Source organism: Rhinopithecus roxellana, chromosome 2 (genome assembly GCF_007565055.1).
Source record: "Rhinopithecus roxellana isolate Shanxi Qingling chromosome 2, ASM756505v1, whole genome shotgun sequence".
Lineage (NCBI taxonomy): Eukaryota > Metazoa > Chordata > Mammalia > Primates > Cercopithecidae > Rhinopithecus > Rhinopithecus roxellana.
The window spans coordinates 33,365,369-33,382,090 of NC_044550.1; the positions used below are offsets into that span (position 1 = coordinate 33,365,369).

General features: G+C 37.4%; 1 protein-coding gene across 1 annotated transcript in view; it reads right to left on the reverse strand.

Annotated features, from left to right (window-relative positions):
- Positions 1-16,722, reverse strand: part of TNIP3 (TNFAIP3 interacting protein 3) — a 100,948-nt gene that overhangs the window by 15,641 nt on the left and 68,585 nt on the right. Inside the window, exons 7-12 of the mRNA XM_010361787.2 lie at positions 15,843-15,992; positions 13,307-13,435; positions 8,888-9,004; positions 5,837-5,962; positions 1,146-1,196; positions 235-333 (exon numbers count right to left, since the gene is read on the reverse strand). Of these exons, the coding sequence (XP_010360089.2) occupies positions 235-333; positions 1,146-1,196; positions 5,837-5,962; positions 8,888-9,004; positions 13,307-13,435; positions 15,843-15,992 (672 nt within the window). The remainder of the gene's footprint in view (positions 1-234; positions 334-1,145; positions 1,197-5,836; positions 5,963-8,887; positions 9,005-13,306; positions 13,436-15,842; positions 15,993-16,722) is intronic.

Consider the following 16,722-nt stretch of genomic DNA (forward strand, 5'->3'; position numbering starts at 1 on the left):
ATTATTCCCAATTTAATACCTTTCAGTTAATTTATTCATATCTATGTGTCCTGTGGATTCAGTGTCCCAAAGATAATTCTACTGTACACTGACCACTCCAACTTTGCAAGTTTGAGGCTCAGAGAAAACAGAGGCTCTTGCTGTAGATAATATAATGTGCTGAAATTCCAGAGATGCACATAATTTCTACCAAAACAGTATACTAAGCACTTTTTCAAATGCACTCTTACTTACTGGGTGCTCCCGTTGCTTCTGCACAGCTCCAGCGCCTGTTGGTGGCCATGGACCTTGCAGGTGGAAAACCAAGCCGCAGTTACAGGTTGGGAAATACATCTGAGGAGAACAAAGCTGTGGATTCACTACCAGTGGGAGAGACTGAAGAGTCGCACTGACATTGCTTTATACAAAAGGGTTGGTTTCAATCTTAAGGTTCCGCCTAATCTGGCATAATTATAACTCAAAACCGTAAACATGTCAATAGACTCAGGACCGATACAGATAAGACTCACTGGTCAAGTTTTACCTAAGGTGAAACTATAATCATTTCTCCATTTTGAGGAAATGAGACACACTTGAAAAGCATATAGAGCTAACTTTATGTTTTTGAGTTATCTTTATTGAGGGCCCTCAATGAAGAAAATCTATCCATTGAGTCATAAAATAGGTTTTCTTAAATTGTAGCCAGGGAAAACTAAAGTCCGGAAAGGAAATTAGGAATTAAGACAAATAATATTCAGTCTTTAAGGCAACTAGAGAACCCATGGGATAGAATGCTTCAGTGCTCAAGAAGGCAAGTTATTTTTTCAAAAGAGGCAGTATTTGATTTAGTTTTCCACTGTCAATTGTGTGAGCAACTGCATGAAATACCAGTGAAATCTATTTCCCAGGTGCTTGTGGGTCTAAGGAGCACTAAGGTTTGTGCTACTGGTTACATGCTCTATAAAGCATATGCTTTCCATGAGTGTTAGGGTTGAAAGGCCTTGGTGGTGCCTAAGCACTGTCTATCCATTGATGGTGTAGTTGGTAATGAAAAGCATGGGTTGTTGTAGGCCACCTGTAGCAGAGCTTGAATATGTCTTTAATTGGGACAATGAGAAATGTTGTACATGGGAATAAACGTACGAGTGAAAATTAGAACAACATACCTGCTTTAATTGCTTTTCTAGTTTTTCTTTCTCCATCTGACAAGCTTTTATCTAAAGACAAAACAAAGACATTTGTTAATCAAGACAAGTTCAAATCATTTGTTCCTAAGTCACTCTTGACCTACTCAAGTGTGAGGCATTGACAGCAGTAATACTAACAAAAACAGCCACAGGTTGGTTTTTCCACGTATGCATTGATTCTATCTTTAAATTTCCAATTGAAGTTTGAAAAATGTGATAGTTTTAAATTGCTATTCCAGTTTTTTGAGGCCATTACAATTCTGTTTTAGGTAGATCTATTTAGATACAGATATAGAAACAATTTTCATTGCTTACTGAATGACACTGGAATTGTCAAACTGACATTCAGAGGCTTCCATAATAAATTTTAGAAGTCATATATGCATTTAATCCATGTTAGAAACTGATCTAAATTCTTTACATGCAATAACTCACTGAATTCTCCCAATCCCTCTATGTGATACTTAGTATTATCTCAATTTTATAGATGAGAACACTAAGACATAAGATTCTGAGTAACTTGTTCAAAGTCACACTGCTATATTCCATGGCTTCTCACTACTTAAGGCCCAGCCTCATCTAGATGAATCACCTAACCTGGGTTCCCTTAACTTAAGACACACTTAGAGAAAGCTGGCTTTTCCTTGACAATTTCATTGTCATTCCTACACTCCGTGTCTCACATTCCCATAAGGGATGGTCAAATATCCCCTTCTGAATGATACCTTTCCAAGTCCCACTAATCAGAATTATTCTGTCCTCTTATGTAGTGTTGCACATTTACTGTGTGACTTTTTAGACCAATGTGTACTATTTACAGGCAATTCTTGCTGCTTGTGGTAGTCATATTCCATAAAGTCTTCACAGACACTGAATTAGTGAATATTGAACCACTGCTCCTAGGAGAATTGTTGGGTTAAGTTTCTGCTAGCCTCTTCTCACAACATTTGTGTCAATGAATCAATACATAACTTTGTTTCATATGTGTTTCTGATTAAAGACAACTTATTTAATATGTATCGTTGATTGATTAACACTGAATTCATGGTCAAGAGTACTATAACATGCCTTAATGAAGCTTCTCTAACATGCATTTTCTCTGTAAGGCACATCACATCCTTCGTGTTTAGGAATCCTAGAGAGCATGTCAGCATATATGTGTGGGCCATTCTAAACCATGAAATCACCAACAAAAAGCACAAAAACGCAGCACACATGGCACTAAATGGACCACAAAAAGAACACTATGAATGTGTATATGTCAGGAAACAATTTTGCTGCTCTGCTCATATGTAAGGATGCATCACAAAACACCACAAGTATTGATTTGGGGCTGACAAATGCATTTTAGTGAGTAGGGAAATTCACATATGCAGAATTGGTGATGATGAGGATAGACTGTACATGTCTCTTTTACTACATTGTGAGTTATTTACTAGCAAGAATTACTAGCAAGAACCAGTTTTCGTTTTCTCACAGCATATAGCAGAATGCCTTGCAAAAAGGAAGCATCAAAATTAGATTACAAGGGACTGAAAGTAGCATGCTAATTATACAACTGAATGAAACTATTAAACATGCCCCCTCTTCTAACAGACTAAAATAATTTATAAAATACCTCTGAGCCATGACTTGACTTGAGCTAAATGTTTTCTAAAGGGTATTTTGTTTTTTCCTTTTCTTTTTGAGACAGAATCCCACTCTGCTGCCCAGACTGGAATGCAGTGGCCCAATCTCAGCTCACTGGAACCTCTGCCTCCTGGGTTCAAGTGATTATCCTGCCTCAGCCTCGTGAGTAGCTGGGATTACAGACGCGTACCACCATGCCCAGCTAATTTTTGTGTTTTTAGTAGAGACGAGGTTTCACCATGTTGGCCAGGCTGGTCTCAAACTCCTGATCTCCAGTGATCTGCCTGCCTTGGCCTCCCAAAGTGCTGGGATTACAGGTGTGAGCCACTGCGCCCAGCCTGTTCTTCGCTTTTTTCACTTACCATTGAGAACAACTTAGTGAAGTCATAAGGTAGGTTTCATTATCTATATTTTACAGGCAGGTATACTAAAAGAGGTTAGATAACTTATTTTTTAGAGAGAGGTTTTAGAGTCATAAGAAGCATTTTAGAGATGATCGAGTTCAACTTTGTCATTGTACAGATGAAAAAAAGGAAGCATAGAAAAGTTAAATAACTTGTTCAAGGTTACCACCAATGGAAGAGCAGGCAGGAACGCCAAGTCTTTTTTGCCCTAAATTCCTCTTATTTCTAAGTACCCTAAGCATCTTTCACTTTACCACATTACTTATTTTACCACTGACACCAGCTTAACGCACTTAGTGACAGAATGAATACATTCTGGGAAGAAAGCAACTCAGAATGCCAGAACGATTTGACCTGAACATTCCTCTAAAAGTCCACTTGGACAACAAATAATATGTTATTCAACTAAGGTAATGTCAGGAAGTGTCAGTTCTTTTTTTTTTTTTTTTTTTTTTTGAGACGGAGTCTCGCTCTGTCGCCCAGGCTGGAGTGCAGTGGCGCAGTCTCCGCTCACTGCAAGCTCCGCCTTCCGGGTTCACGCCATTCTCCTGCCTCAGCCTCCCAAGTAGCTGGGACTACAGGCGCCCACCACCACGCCTGGCTAATTTTTTGTATTTTTGGTAGAGACGGGGTTTCGCCATGTTCGGCAGGATGGTCTGGATCTCCTGACCTCCTGATCCGCCCGCCTCAGCCTCCCAAAGTGCTGGGATTACAGGCGTGAGCCACCGCGCCCGGCCGTCAGTTCTTTTTTAAATATGGTAGCATTTAATCTGCTGTTAATACATTTAACATAGATCATCAAACCATCTACTTCATCTCTGTGAATTCTATCATTCTCCTACTGAGTAAATGAGACTTTAAAAAAAAGGATTGGGCTTTCATTATTTTAAAGAAAAAATTTCATAGCTTTAAGCTATCACTTTAGATATGATTAAGATTTTCCTTTAGGTTCTAGGCACAATTATACCATACTGCATTTAGAAAATAGATTTATTTTGTTGATACCAATCAAGTTTACAGGTGACACAGGAAAGGACTTGTGGATTATAGTATTATAGTATATAACGTTAAGTAGATAGATGTACATTCCTGACCAGACTAAAAGTTCTGTAATGGCAAGGACATTGCCAGTCTATCACCAATCTTAATATAGTAGAATAAACAAAATTATATAATTATATATTGATATATAATTTATCATATAAAAATAAATAATTTATTAAAAATTGTTTTAAAATTAAAATTGTTTCACTTGCTGTTGTACTGGCAGCAAATTTTACAATTGCTTTAAAAAACAAATTATTTTTTGTTCTAAAACTGTTTTACTGGCAGCAAGTAAAACAGTTGGTGCAGAGACAACTTGAAAGAAATTAGGCTAGCTAGGCATGTAAGAAACAAATTAAAAGAATAAAAATACAAAAAATTAACTGGGCATGGTGGTGCATGCCTGTAATCCCAGCTACTTGGGAGGCTGAGGCAGGAGAATGGCCTGAACCTGGGAGGTGGAGGTTGCGGTGAGCTGAGATCACGCCGTTGCACTCCAGCCTGGGCAACAAGAGCAAAACACCGTCTCAAAAAACAAAAAAGCATGTATATTCTCTCTCTCTTTTTTTTTTTTTACCAAGAGTAATGAGAACATTGTCTTATCTATTGTTACATGAATTATTAGGTTGCCTGAATTACTTTCATAAAATTATTTGATTTTTTTACTACTATTTTATTTTTTCTAATTTCTTACAGAGAAAATGGTTCTGCAAAACAATTTTTTCCGTGTAAAATTAAGAATTTCAAGTTAATCTTTAAAAAATCAGAGATAAAATTAAATTTAATTCACAATCCACTTTGTGTTTGGAAGAAAATGATGACTGTTTAAAATTTTTTTATGACTAAGAATCTTGAAGCTAAGAGCTGCCACAGCATTGCCATAACAATTTTCTATTTATTTAAAAGTATTGCAATATTTTACTAATAAAAATGATGCAGTTTGTTTTATTTTTTAAGGCAAAATTATGTTAGCTACAGTTTCCTTCATTAACATCACTACTTACCCATCATGGCAACTTCCTGAATCTACTTTAATATATTCAATTACACTTAATTTTAGTATGCTTACATTTAATATATTCTATTTTAATAAACCAGTGACCATTATCTGGCTTCCTTGAAAGTACTCCAGTTACATTACATCTGGGAACCACTGAACAAAATCCTCAGTCTCACATATAAATGGCATTTAGAAATATGTATGTTTTTGGCAGACAGGAGCATTCCAACATAGCCCTTCAAAGAAAATGACAAGAATTTTGAAAACCACTTCACTTCATTTGAGTACTAGGTAGTTCAACTCTCATTCTACCAGGATAAATATTATGAGAAAAAGATCAAAAGGACTGTATTTTATTAAAAAAAACTTTGGAATCCAATTTCTTGGGCCATTCCTTAATATACTTAAGTTAAAAGAAATTTCCAGTTATTTTCATCTCTTTACAAGATTGTTTAAGAATGACTTCATCCCAGGTGCTGACCTTTCAAAAAAATTCAATGGCAATTAACAGAAGTCAAAAAGTCTTGAATTTTTTAAATGAAAAAAAAAAAATACATGCATGCTGGCAAAGATTATTTTGTTTTGACTTGTACCTGGGAATTCAGCCTGTTCAACTGGGATTGGGAAGTTTCATTAATTTGCTGTAGCTCCTCCTTCTCTTGATTAAGTCTCTCTCGATCTGATCGTTCCTTTTTGAAGTCTTCTTCGTATATTTGCACCTAAGAAATATTAACTTGCTGTTACTGTTAGCTTCCTTTTCTCTTAAGCCATTTAAATGACTTTATTTTAAATGACTGCTGCCTACTCCATTATTGTAAAGAACCCTCCCAACTAGTGTTCAGTGTCACTGTTTCGGAGCAAGTCATCCATCCCTAACACAAGGACTTTAATGTATGAATACTGCTTGAACTTCTAAAAGACAGTTTACTGAAAATAGCTGTTAAGTGTCACTAAATACTGACATGCCCAAGTTTCCAGACATAATGCATAAGTTGAATGCAACACAGAAACAAAACCCTTACATATGTGGAAAAGCAAAGCATGATTGTTAAAAGGTATTCACAAATTTTCCCTTTATAAGTTATTTTGGGTGTGTATCATAAATAATAGTAATATTTGAGTGGAACACCTCTTGAGAGGCACTCCAAATATTCCAGAAAAGTGACCAAACTAAAAACAAAAACAGGTTTAAGTATTGTTATTGTTTTCAACTGACTTAGTGTTGACTGAGGGCTAGGAGACTGGCATATAAAGCCATGAAAACAAATGAAACTTAAGGAATGAAGCAAAACCATTCCTCTAAGACTCTGATTTAAATTACTACTTATATTGGAACCTAGTAGCTAGATTTTTATCTATTAAAACTACTGCACGTTACACTTTCATCACTAACAGTGCAACAAACTTTAACTAAAGGTTTATCAATTTTATTGTTCTAAGTCGACAGCAGTAGAACAAAATATGCAAGGGAAGAAATTAAACATTTTGTATACATCTACATGCAGATACACATATTAAATTTTTAAGTCTTTATTCACCAGAAGTACTGAAGGGAAACTATATCCAGCCACACTGACGTTTTGATAATTTTTTTGGTTGAGAACTGACATTCATTTCCAGAGACAGTTAAACTAATGCTCTGTAAACAATCACCAGAGGCATTTTAAATGGGAGGAGCCCATCTTATTAGAATTAAACACTGGCAACGTCATCACTTTAGTCAGGTAGGGGCCAAGATTCCCACTCAGTTTCTTTGTGCATTTAAACCCTTTAGTGTTTCACATGGCACTTGGTGATGTAACGATTGTGGGTGCCTGATTACAAACATGCACAGTTAAAATATTTATGGAGAAAGTCAGCAGTAGAGACACTGCAAAACTATGGAGATGGATTTTGGTCTTCCCACAGGGATTATGAAAAAAGAATATCTGTCACTGTAAGAAATATGAACCAAACCATTATTATAAACTTTATGTGTAAAAGTGACTCTTGCATGTCGTGCACCTTATATTCAAGTTCCGAAGATGTCAAGTGTTTGAACATAAGCAGTACTTTTGGTTTTTGAAGAAATCCTGGCTAGCACCAACAGTACTCTAGGGGTTGAGAATTTGACAGAGCTTTGAGACTGTGTATATTACCCTTATTCTCTTCATGAGTTTATTTTTCAGCTATGTATTTTATCCTGAATGTAATGAAGCAGATTATTCAAGTAAAATTGACAGAAGAGAAAATCCAACTTTACCATCAAATGCTACAAAATTTTTAGATCTATTCACAGATAGGTTACTTCATATGAAGCAATAACAATAAAACAAATAACAGCAATAATAACACAATTGCTCGATTTTTCCATGTCTTGCAACAAAAATCTCTGTAGTTAGTACTCACTCAGGGCAAAAGCAGTCAGTAAATCATACCCAGGGGCATCAGAAAAATGATGCTTTCCAGCCCTTTGTTCTATGGCACCCTGTCTCCCATTGCTAATAAGTTACTGACAATGTGTGCTTCAGGGATTGAGGTTCCTTGATGTATCCTATATTTATCACTATTGCCATGAACCATTCCAGATTTTTCTCTACATTAGTTTATTTAACCTCTCGCATAAAAAGAGACATGATATGCATGGTCAGCCCCTCAGCTAAGTGAATTCCAGCAGATTGAGTAAGTTTAGACACAAGCAGTTTAACCAGTGCGGTATCTCCTCTGCGCTATGCTGCCAATAGATACATGCGGAAGTTGTAGAGAGTGCATCCTTACTCTTGCTGTCCACTTGGCAATAGTGAGTGAGGTTAGGTGAGTGGAGAGGAGAATGCTATTGTGCATCAGTGAATTGCTAAGTGGTGCGGGACTAGCTGAGCAGACCTGGTTTCAGTGATTATAATAAATACAAAGTATTCTCTTTAAAACTGCTCTTATTGTACAAAGGCCTAGAGGCTAGCAACTACAGAATGATCACTCAGCTGCTACCGTTTTCTGAAAAGATCCAGAGTTGGGATTAATAGTGTTCTTAAATAAGCCATGTGGCTGGGTGCGGTGGCTCACGCCTATAATCCCAGCACTTTGGGAGGCTGAGGCAGGTGGATCACGAGGTCAGGAGTTTGAAACCAGCCTGGACAACATGGTGAAACTCCATCTCTACTAAAAATACAAAAAATTAGCCAGGCATGGTGGCGTACGCTTGTAGTCCCAGCTACTCAGGAGGCTGAGGCAGGAGAATTGCTTGAAACGGGGAGGCAGAAGTTGCGGTGAGCCGAGATCATGCCACTGCTCTCCAGCCTGGGCGACAATGGGAGACTCCATCTCAAAAACAAAATCAAAAACAAAAACCATGTCTACATGAAACTCTCCACCCCCAGTGCTAATAGAACCTCACCCAAGGTTAATTGGCATGCCCCTCTTTTAACGGTGTGATCGGGTAAGCCATTTAATCCATCTGAAACTCAGTTCCCTATATTCTAAATGGTGGGACTGAACTAGCTGATCTATATTCTTCCTATCAAGCTTGAAAATTAGATAATTCTACTTAAAATAAATGCAAAAACCTTTGACATATTTCTAGCAGCAAGACATCTAAAAATGCCCAAAGAAGCATGAACAATGGGCAGTATGTTCTCCACAGGATCATGCCACTTCCAGCTTCTCACCTGCTGCTTCAGAACTTCCATTTCTGTTCTCATCTCCTCATGGCAAAATTCCACTCGAGACTTCCTCAAACAGTCCTCGGAAAATGAACACTTGAAATTCAAGGCATCCTGAAGAACCTATGTAATAAGATAAGTACACTGTTGATCTAAGATTTACCACATGGAATGAATTCTTTTATAATTGTTACAATCATCTCAAATGCACCCACAAATAAGCATTTCATGTTTAACGCTGCTGACATAACCGAGTAACTTTCTTCTTTCTGATTTTCTCATATATGTATTTTTTTCCAGACTCTCTGTCTTTTCTACATGATGATGCTTATGTTAATCGATCCTCATTATTATTTAGGCTTTGATGTTGGACCCTCCTCCTTCACCTAGCCAACTATGAAAACAAAATCTGTATCTATAGACTTTCTCCAGATTCTCTGCTTCAGTCAAATGTATACCCTATCAATGATGCTCAGACATTAGGGAACATCAGAGGTAGCCGATATGCCCATCCCTTGGTACTGACTCCCAGAGATTATGAATCAGTAGGCTGGAAGGTATAGTTTCAGAATTTGCATTTCTCAGAAGTTGGTGCTGCTGGTCCCAGGTAATGTTTTGAGTAATATTCTGCTATATAACTATGGCATGCCCTCAACAGGAGAGAGGGACATCCACAGAAATGAGAGCCCATGAAGATTCAGTGTCTGTTAGCTCTGTTGTGCTACTCTTCTGCCCTGGCCTAGCCACAGTCCTATTTGTTTTCTATTAAAACATTCATTAACTCACTACCGAGTGGAGAGAGTGCCCTGCTTTCTTGACATCTAGTATAAGTTGATGCTTTTAGAATGGCATGAGGAGAGGAAAGAAACGCCTATATTCACCAGAAAGATGATCATCCTTAGTCCTTAGTCATTAGCTCATCATGATCACATCATTACATTATTTTTGGTAACATCATATGAAAGACATTGCCTCTATTTTGAAGACCTTTGGTTCATGATAAGTTCAACAAAAATGACTTCCAAATATTGTGGCAGAACACTTCTTATCCTGGTGTGGCCTCAGAGACCACAAAATGACTACTTGCTCATTATCAAATGAGTCCTCTGTACAAATAGAAAAGGTTCATTTTCAGAGATCTAAGAATAATTTGCTTCTGTATTTCTTCAGTAACTTCAACAGTGTCTATTTGGTGATACTAGTGGTAACTAACTCCACTGCATTACTATATGATATGGTCACAAAGGTAGGAAAAGACACGCAAATGTATGGTTTTGAGTATGTGGACAGACTGGGAATTTCCTAATAGAATGTCTTAGAATATACAGATACTGTCTAGCCTGATATGAGTATCATTTTTTTCAGGAAGTTGTAAGAGAAAAAAAGAGCTTTCTTCATCCTTTGGGGAGAATTTACAGAAACAACAAAAGTAGCTTAATAATTTATGTTTTGTGAGGATTTGTGTTAAGCTCTAGGAAGTGTCAGAATAGTTCATTTTTTTTCAACTGGTGAATAGTAGTAGAGAGAATCTAGGGTGGAGTGGGCCAAATGGATTATGGCAATTGAATATGCTAGTTCCTTATCCTATACCTGGGAATAGACTACTTTTGTAGATCTTGTTATTTGCATTTTCTGATCTATTTTTCATGCTATTTAGGATCCTAGGAATTTTGTAAATGAGTCATAAATGAAAGATGAGTCTAATAGATATTTATTCCATTTTGGGTTTTCCCAACTTCCTTGAACAAACACCTATAACCTATTCTAGAATATTTACGATTAGTACAGATATTCTAAATAGATCTACCAAGATGTTAGACAAATCAAGTTTGCCCATGGGTGGCACAAGCTGAGTAGCCTTAGGTAATTGTTTTCACTTTGGTTAAACATCTGGCTTCCCTTTAGGAGCCTGATAAAAACAAACTCCCAGGTATTTTCTTCAAAGCAAATGAATTGAATTGAATACACACAATTGTGTGAACTTCTGAAAACAGTATGTTAATTACTAAGCTGACATATTACACATTTTTGCTGAGTCAATATGGGTCAGCAGGTATTCAGCTTGTACATAGAGGGTGGGCTCTGGATTCCATGCTGTGATGGATGGTGTGCACAATCAGCTACCAAAAATAACATTTTGAGTAACTTCTGTTTATCACATTGGTAAGAAGGAAAAGAAAAATATTCATTGTAAAATAGAAGAACAATAATATCTTACATTAGGTACCAATACCCATCTTAAATAAGACAAAAATCTGCTGTCATAACTCATCACTTTATATCTATACTTTCAAGGGACAGCTTAAACTATAGATGTGGGATGAAATATTTTCTGGCTTTAAGCATTCTTTTATTTTTTCCTCACTACCCATAAGTAATATATTATGCCTGTTAAAGCATGAATTCTAGGTCCAGTATTGTCTACCAAACATATTATATACTAGCTAATTAAATTCATCCATTCACTCATCCAATAAATATTTAAGATCTTACTCTGAGCAAGGTCCTGTTCTAGGTATTCAAGATAAAGCAGTGAAAAATCAGAAAAAATTCAGAACCACATTATGACATTGCCTGAGTCCCTCCGTCCCTAAAATACACGTTAAAATGATATTTTACAAATGCATTGTTATAAAGATGGATACATAATATATGAAAATGTGTTTGCACCCCAAAAGTTTATTTTTTCTTCTAATTTTAAGAGAAATTAAACATAAACATACTTATGGGCCCTTAAAAGTACTACAGGCCTGGACACTGTGCCTCCGGTGCCTAATGGAGGAGTTGGCATGAAAATCCTACCCTCATGGAGTTTACAACCAAGATTAGTAGCTAGATAACAAAGTCATAAAAGTTAGACTATATATACATATATATATGTATATTAGATAGTAATAAATTCCAAGAAAAATTTAAACCAGGAAAGACCAGTAGTATAGTATGTAATTTTAATTAGGATAACCAGAAAAGTCATCTTTGAGAGGTGACATTTGTATAAAGATCTGATTTTACTCAAATTATTTTTTCTCATTGAGATTTTATAATTATAAAATCATAAAATTTTAAAATGTAAATTTTAAATTTTAAATTTTAAATGTATTATCACTGGAATGATGAAAAATTATATTTTTCTAACTTTAAGCAATTTTCTGTGAGCTACAAATATGGATACACAAACATGAAGAGTGCACATGGACGTGAGCAAAAATACAGCATTCTTGGCTGTTTTAATATCTACAAGGCTTATATCTTTGTATCTACATTTAGGGGAATAAATGAGACAATGTAAGAAAGCTTGTAATATGGTATCAAAAATGGGAGGATTTTAAATATAATCTCAATTGTTTATAGTTCCTCTAATGCATTTGTACAACATTTTCTGGAAGAGAACAAAAGGAAAAAGATAGATTTTGCCTTGCATTTGTATGTCTGAGCATGGTTTTTCTCTCTTAGAGGATAAAGTATATTGTTTATGAAGTTCATCCTCACTTTCCAATTTTCTCCTGAAGAATAACTTGTCCCACAAACAGATCTACTACAGGATCACGTTTTCAAAGCATCCTATCAACTATGCAGGCACATACTTAATAATTTGAGGATCTTTAAATGACATCTCTGAACACTAGTTAACTAGAACCATGGGCATGTGGTCCAAAATACAGGGGTTGAGCATCTGTTTCAAGTCCAATCACCTACTCTTGTTTCAGAAGAAAATTTCTGTTCTTTTATCAGGAAATACCTAGTTGAGAGATACATATCTCAACTCAACCATGTGCTATAGCATTGGTATGTTCCACATATGGGTTGGCTCTTGGAAAAGTCAACAGTATAGGATTATTTTTCCTGAACTATTTAGCGACCCATTCCTCCAAAATATGAACCAACTAGTCCATAAAACAACACACACACACCCCACTGCATGCACATGCGCACACCTTTCCTCTCCCTGACTTTAAAGTAGGTTTTAGGCTTGCACTTGAGAGAGCTACCATCTCAGCCTTGGAATCGCCATTTAGCATGCTTCCTTAGAGTGTGTTTCACACCCAACTCCATAGTGATCATTTTAAAGAGCAGTTTGTTTCCTGAGGAAGCTTTTGTGGTTGACCAAGAGATACGTTATTGTTCGCAAACACCCACTTGCTTTATGTGGTTCTTCAAACTAAGAAACGTTCTTACTGTCTCTATAATTCCTCCTCATTTCTCTTTTTCATGATGAATCTTTGTAGGGACAAAAATACCCTAAAACCTCCTTAGCCAAGTATGGCTGAAAGCTGCAGCTAGGAGTGATTTATGAAATCACAGATAATTTCTTGTGCCCCAAGGCTGGGACCCACACTGCAGCCTAGATTTTGTTGTGACTCTCAGTAAGAATGTTTTATGCAGGGATTTCTCATTTTACGAGCCCATGCTTGACCTGCCTGATACCTTATTAAGGCGTTTTATTTCACATTCGTAATGTTCCTTCTCCTCGTTCACAAGAGCATTTTTTTCCTTTAAAAGCTTATTCTCTTTCTTCAATTCATGTAATTCTTCATTTAGGCGTTCCTTTTCCTTCTGAAGTAAAGACCAAGAAAAGAAAAGAAAAATCAGTACAAGTCAAATGAGATGATATTGTAGGAGTTCTGATATATCGGCCATGGCAGGCAGATTGAGGGGTCACCCTTCTGAAATACAATAAAAACAGGACCTGCAAGACTTTAACTTAACGTTCCACTTGAGCGATATTCTTTGGATGAATGCTAGAATTAGGATTGAAGGAATCTTTCTTTTATCAGAATTTACTGAAGTATCTTAGAAATTTTGCGACCCCAGGGGAAAAAAAAATCAAATTTCCCAATTCTGCTTTTTTTTTTTTTTTTTTTAAGACGAATTCTCACACTGTCACCTGGGCTGGAGTGCAATGGTGAGATCTCGGCTCACTGCAACCTCCGCCTCCCGGGTTCAAGTGATTCTCCTGCCTCAGCCTCCCTAGTAGCTGGGATTATGTGCCTGCCACCACGCCTGGCTAGTTTTTTATATTTTTTAGTAGAGATGGGGTTTCACTATGTTGGCCAGGCTGGTCTCAAACTCCTGATCTTGTGATCCGCCCGTCTCAGCGTCCCAAAGTCCTGGATTCCCAATTCTTACTTTCAATTGTCAAATAAATGGGTCTGCAGGATAAGCAAGTCCCTATGTACTGTTACTAGGTGATGGATAAGCAATTAAGAAACATAGCTGAAATGGCAGAAAGAAAAGACTTTCAGCTATTTCTCACTGTCATAGTAAGAAAACAATCCTAAATGTCTCAAAGTTCATTCCTGCATCATTCTGTATTAGAAAGAGGGAAAAGAGAATAATCTTTAGGCCAATAAGACCCTTCATTACAGATCTTATTTAGAGCACTCTATTGTTGTGATTATTATTTTTAAAAGGGAGAAATCAACTAGTCCAACTGCCACCACTTCTCCATGTTTCAGATTATCATCCAGAAGTGCAGTGTTTTAAACAACTGAAGGTTAGCTGCTTAAACGTCAACAGGCTCTGGATTTAGACAATATCTCCCACCTCTTAATTTTGTATAATAGATAGCAAACATTTTGTGAAGTAAATTGGATTCTTAGTGAGATTGAGATTTTAACCCAGTGAAATAAATATTGCAGAAAATAGGAAACTCAACATGCAAAAATAGCTAATATATGTGTTAAAGTGTGTTACTTGAGCAACTAATATTTCCCAATATGATTACAAAATTTAAGAAATCCACTTTAGGTAATTCATTTTCTTTAAAAGGGAAAATATTTCTACTTGCTTTTATTTAAATAGAATGAACATATACACTTAGAAAATAAGCCAATTATTTTCTAAGTTAGCATAATTTAAGAGAAAATTATTCCAATGAGAAAATGGTCCCAACTGCATTGAGGGAAAAGTTACTCAGATTCCTGGCTAGGATGTAATTGGAAAAGGAAATGACTGCTACATGGCAGAAAGGGAGTGTTGCTAAACTCTGCTTTCCTGACTCACTGTGACAAAGACATCCTCAGCAAGGTAGGAAAACCTGGACTGGCATTGTCTGTGCTAATTTTAGACATTGCCTTAAGATTTCTACATGTTTTAAAATATTGCCAATGCCTCACGATATCAGTAATAAGACTTCCCCTCAGAGTCTTTACACTTTGTTTTTTCTTACTATACCTAAAATAACAAGGGACCATTAGCGTTTAAGGTTTTCTCCCATTTTCTACAATATTCATGAAGTCCAATAATGGAAAGTAAAACCAGGAAGAAAAAGAGTGTTTTTTAGGAAAAGCTGTCATCTCAACACCATCCAGTTCTCAGCAAGGGACTGATGGAGCTTTGGTTGGGTTCCAGTCCCTTTTTATCAACGTGGGCAATTCAATTTGTTTACATCTCAGCTTTCTCATCTTTAATATAGCAAAAAATAATATTTTGCTCACAGGTGGGCCGAGAATGTTAAATGAAATAATGAGGATGAAGCCTTTTAAAAATGTCATAAATTTATGGTTACAGAAGTAAAACCTCATATGTAAATCGCTCTGTAAGCTTGAAAAGCTACTGCACAAATACAAGGTATTATTATGAACACTACTAATACAAATAATAAATACGAATAAAAGCAAAAGAAAAAAATAATTTTCTCTTAGGCTGAAATGCCCTAGAGAGTCAGCAAATCTATGGATCGGTTTTCTTCTTCCTGGAAGGGCCTGGGGGATGACTGTCTGCCTATTTATGCAACCAGGAGGAATCCGGCAGAGAATCTCCTTCCTTCTTGTTCTAGAGAAGTCACCCTTGTTCATGGCTCTTGGGGACTTGCGTAACCCATACACCCTTGTTCAGGAGTGAGTTGATTTTAATAAAACGGTAGGTTTTCTACAGGAAACCCCTCCCCGCCCCCCCCCCCCCCCCCGCCCCTTTGCTTTTACTTGGATCCTCTGGGCTCGAGAACCCGGGCCCCGCCCACCTCCTCCCGTTGCAGCAGGTCCCGGGTCAGGTCGCGCTGCCGGTGGTCCTCTCTCTGCCTGTCGTCCTCTCTCTGCCTCTCATGCCGCTCCTTCTCTCGCAGGCTGAGGAGTCTTTCTGCGGCGTCCAGTTTCGTCTTCAGTTCTGCTACCTGAGGAGGTCGTTCACAGACAGCTGCAGATACCTTCTCTGAAGCTCACAAGCCCCTGGATTTATTCCCAGGCTATGAACTTTGGACAGAAACGCCCCATCCCAGGACGTCCCCTAAGGAGAGGTCCTAGTTCCCACCGTCCCTAACACAGATCGGGATACTCGCGTTTCAAAGGGAGCTTGGCTTTGCACCAAAACAGCTTCCAGCTCTTCCTTCTTTTCCCCAAACCACCCCTACTTCAGAGGGAATAAAAGACTTAGACCATACCCAGGGAATTCTCTAGGTTTGTTATCCTAGTCTCATCGCTCCAGGTGAGCCTAGCCTGGCAGGTTAGGTAGAATATGCCTACACCAGAGAAAAACAGACATGGCCTTTAATTTATCAGCAATTTGCAGCATTTGAACTCCTACTAGGTGCCAAATCACTCTGATGACAGAGTGACAGGTCCTCAGAGTGACCACAGTCCAGAGCGAGAATCTTAGAGACGGGTGCGTCTTCCAAGATGAGGATTATAGCCATCATGAACACTGTCTTCACACACCTGCAAGCCGTTCGAGAAAGCAGCCTAAGCATTCTCTCTGGGATCATCATCTTTAACGTTTACAGACCCATATTGCCCCAGCAGGGATATTGCAAGGCTGCCTGACCATTGCCTGGTGCAGTGGGAACATTATCCTGAATCTTTTAAATTCAATACTTTTGGGTAACAAAATGAGGAGGAAAGGAACAA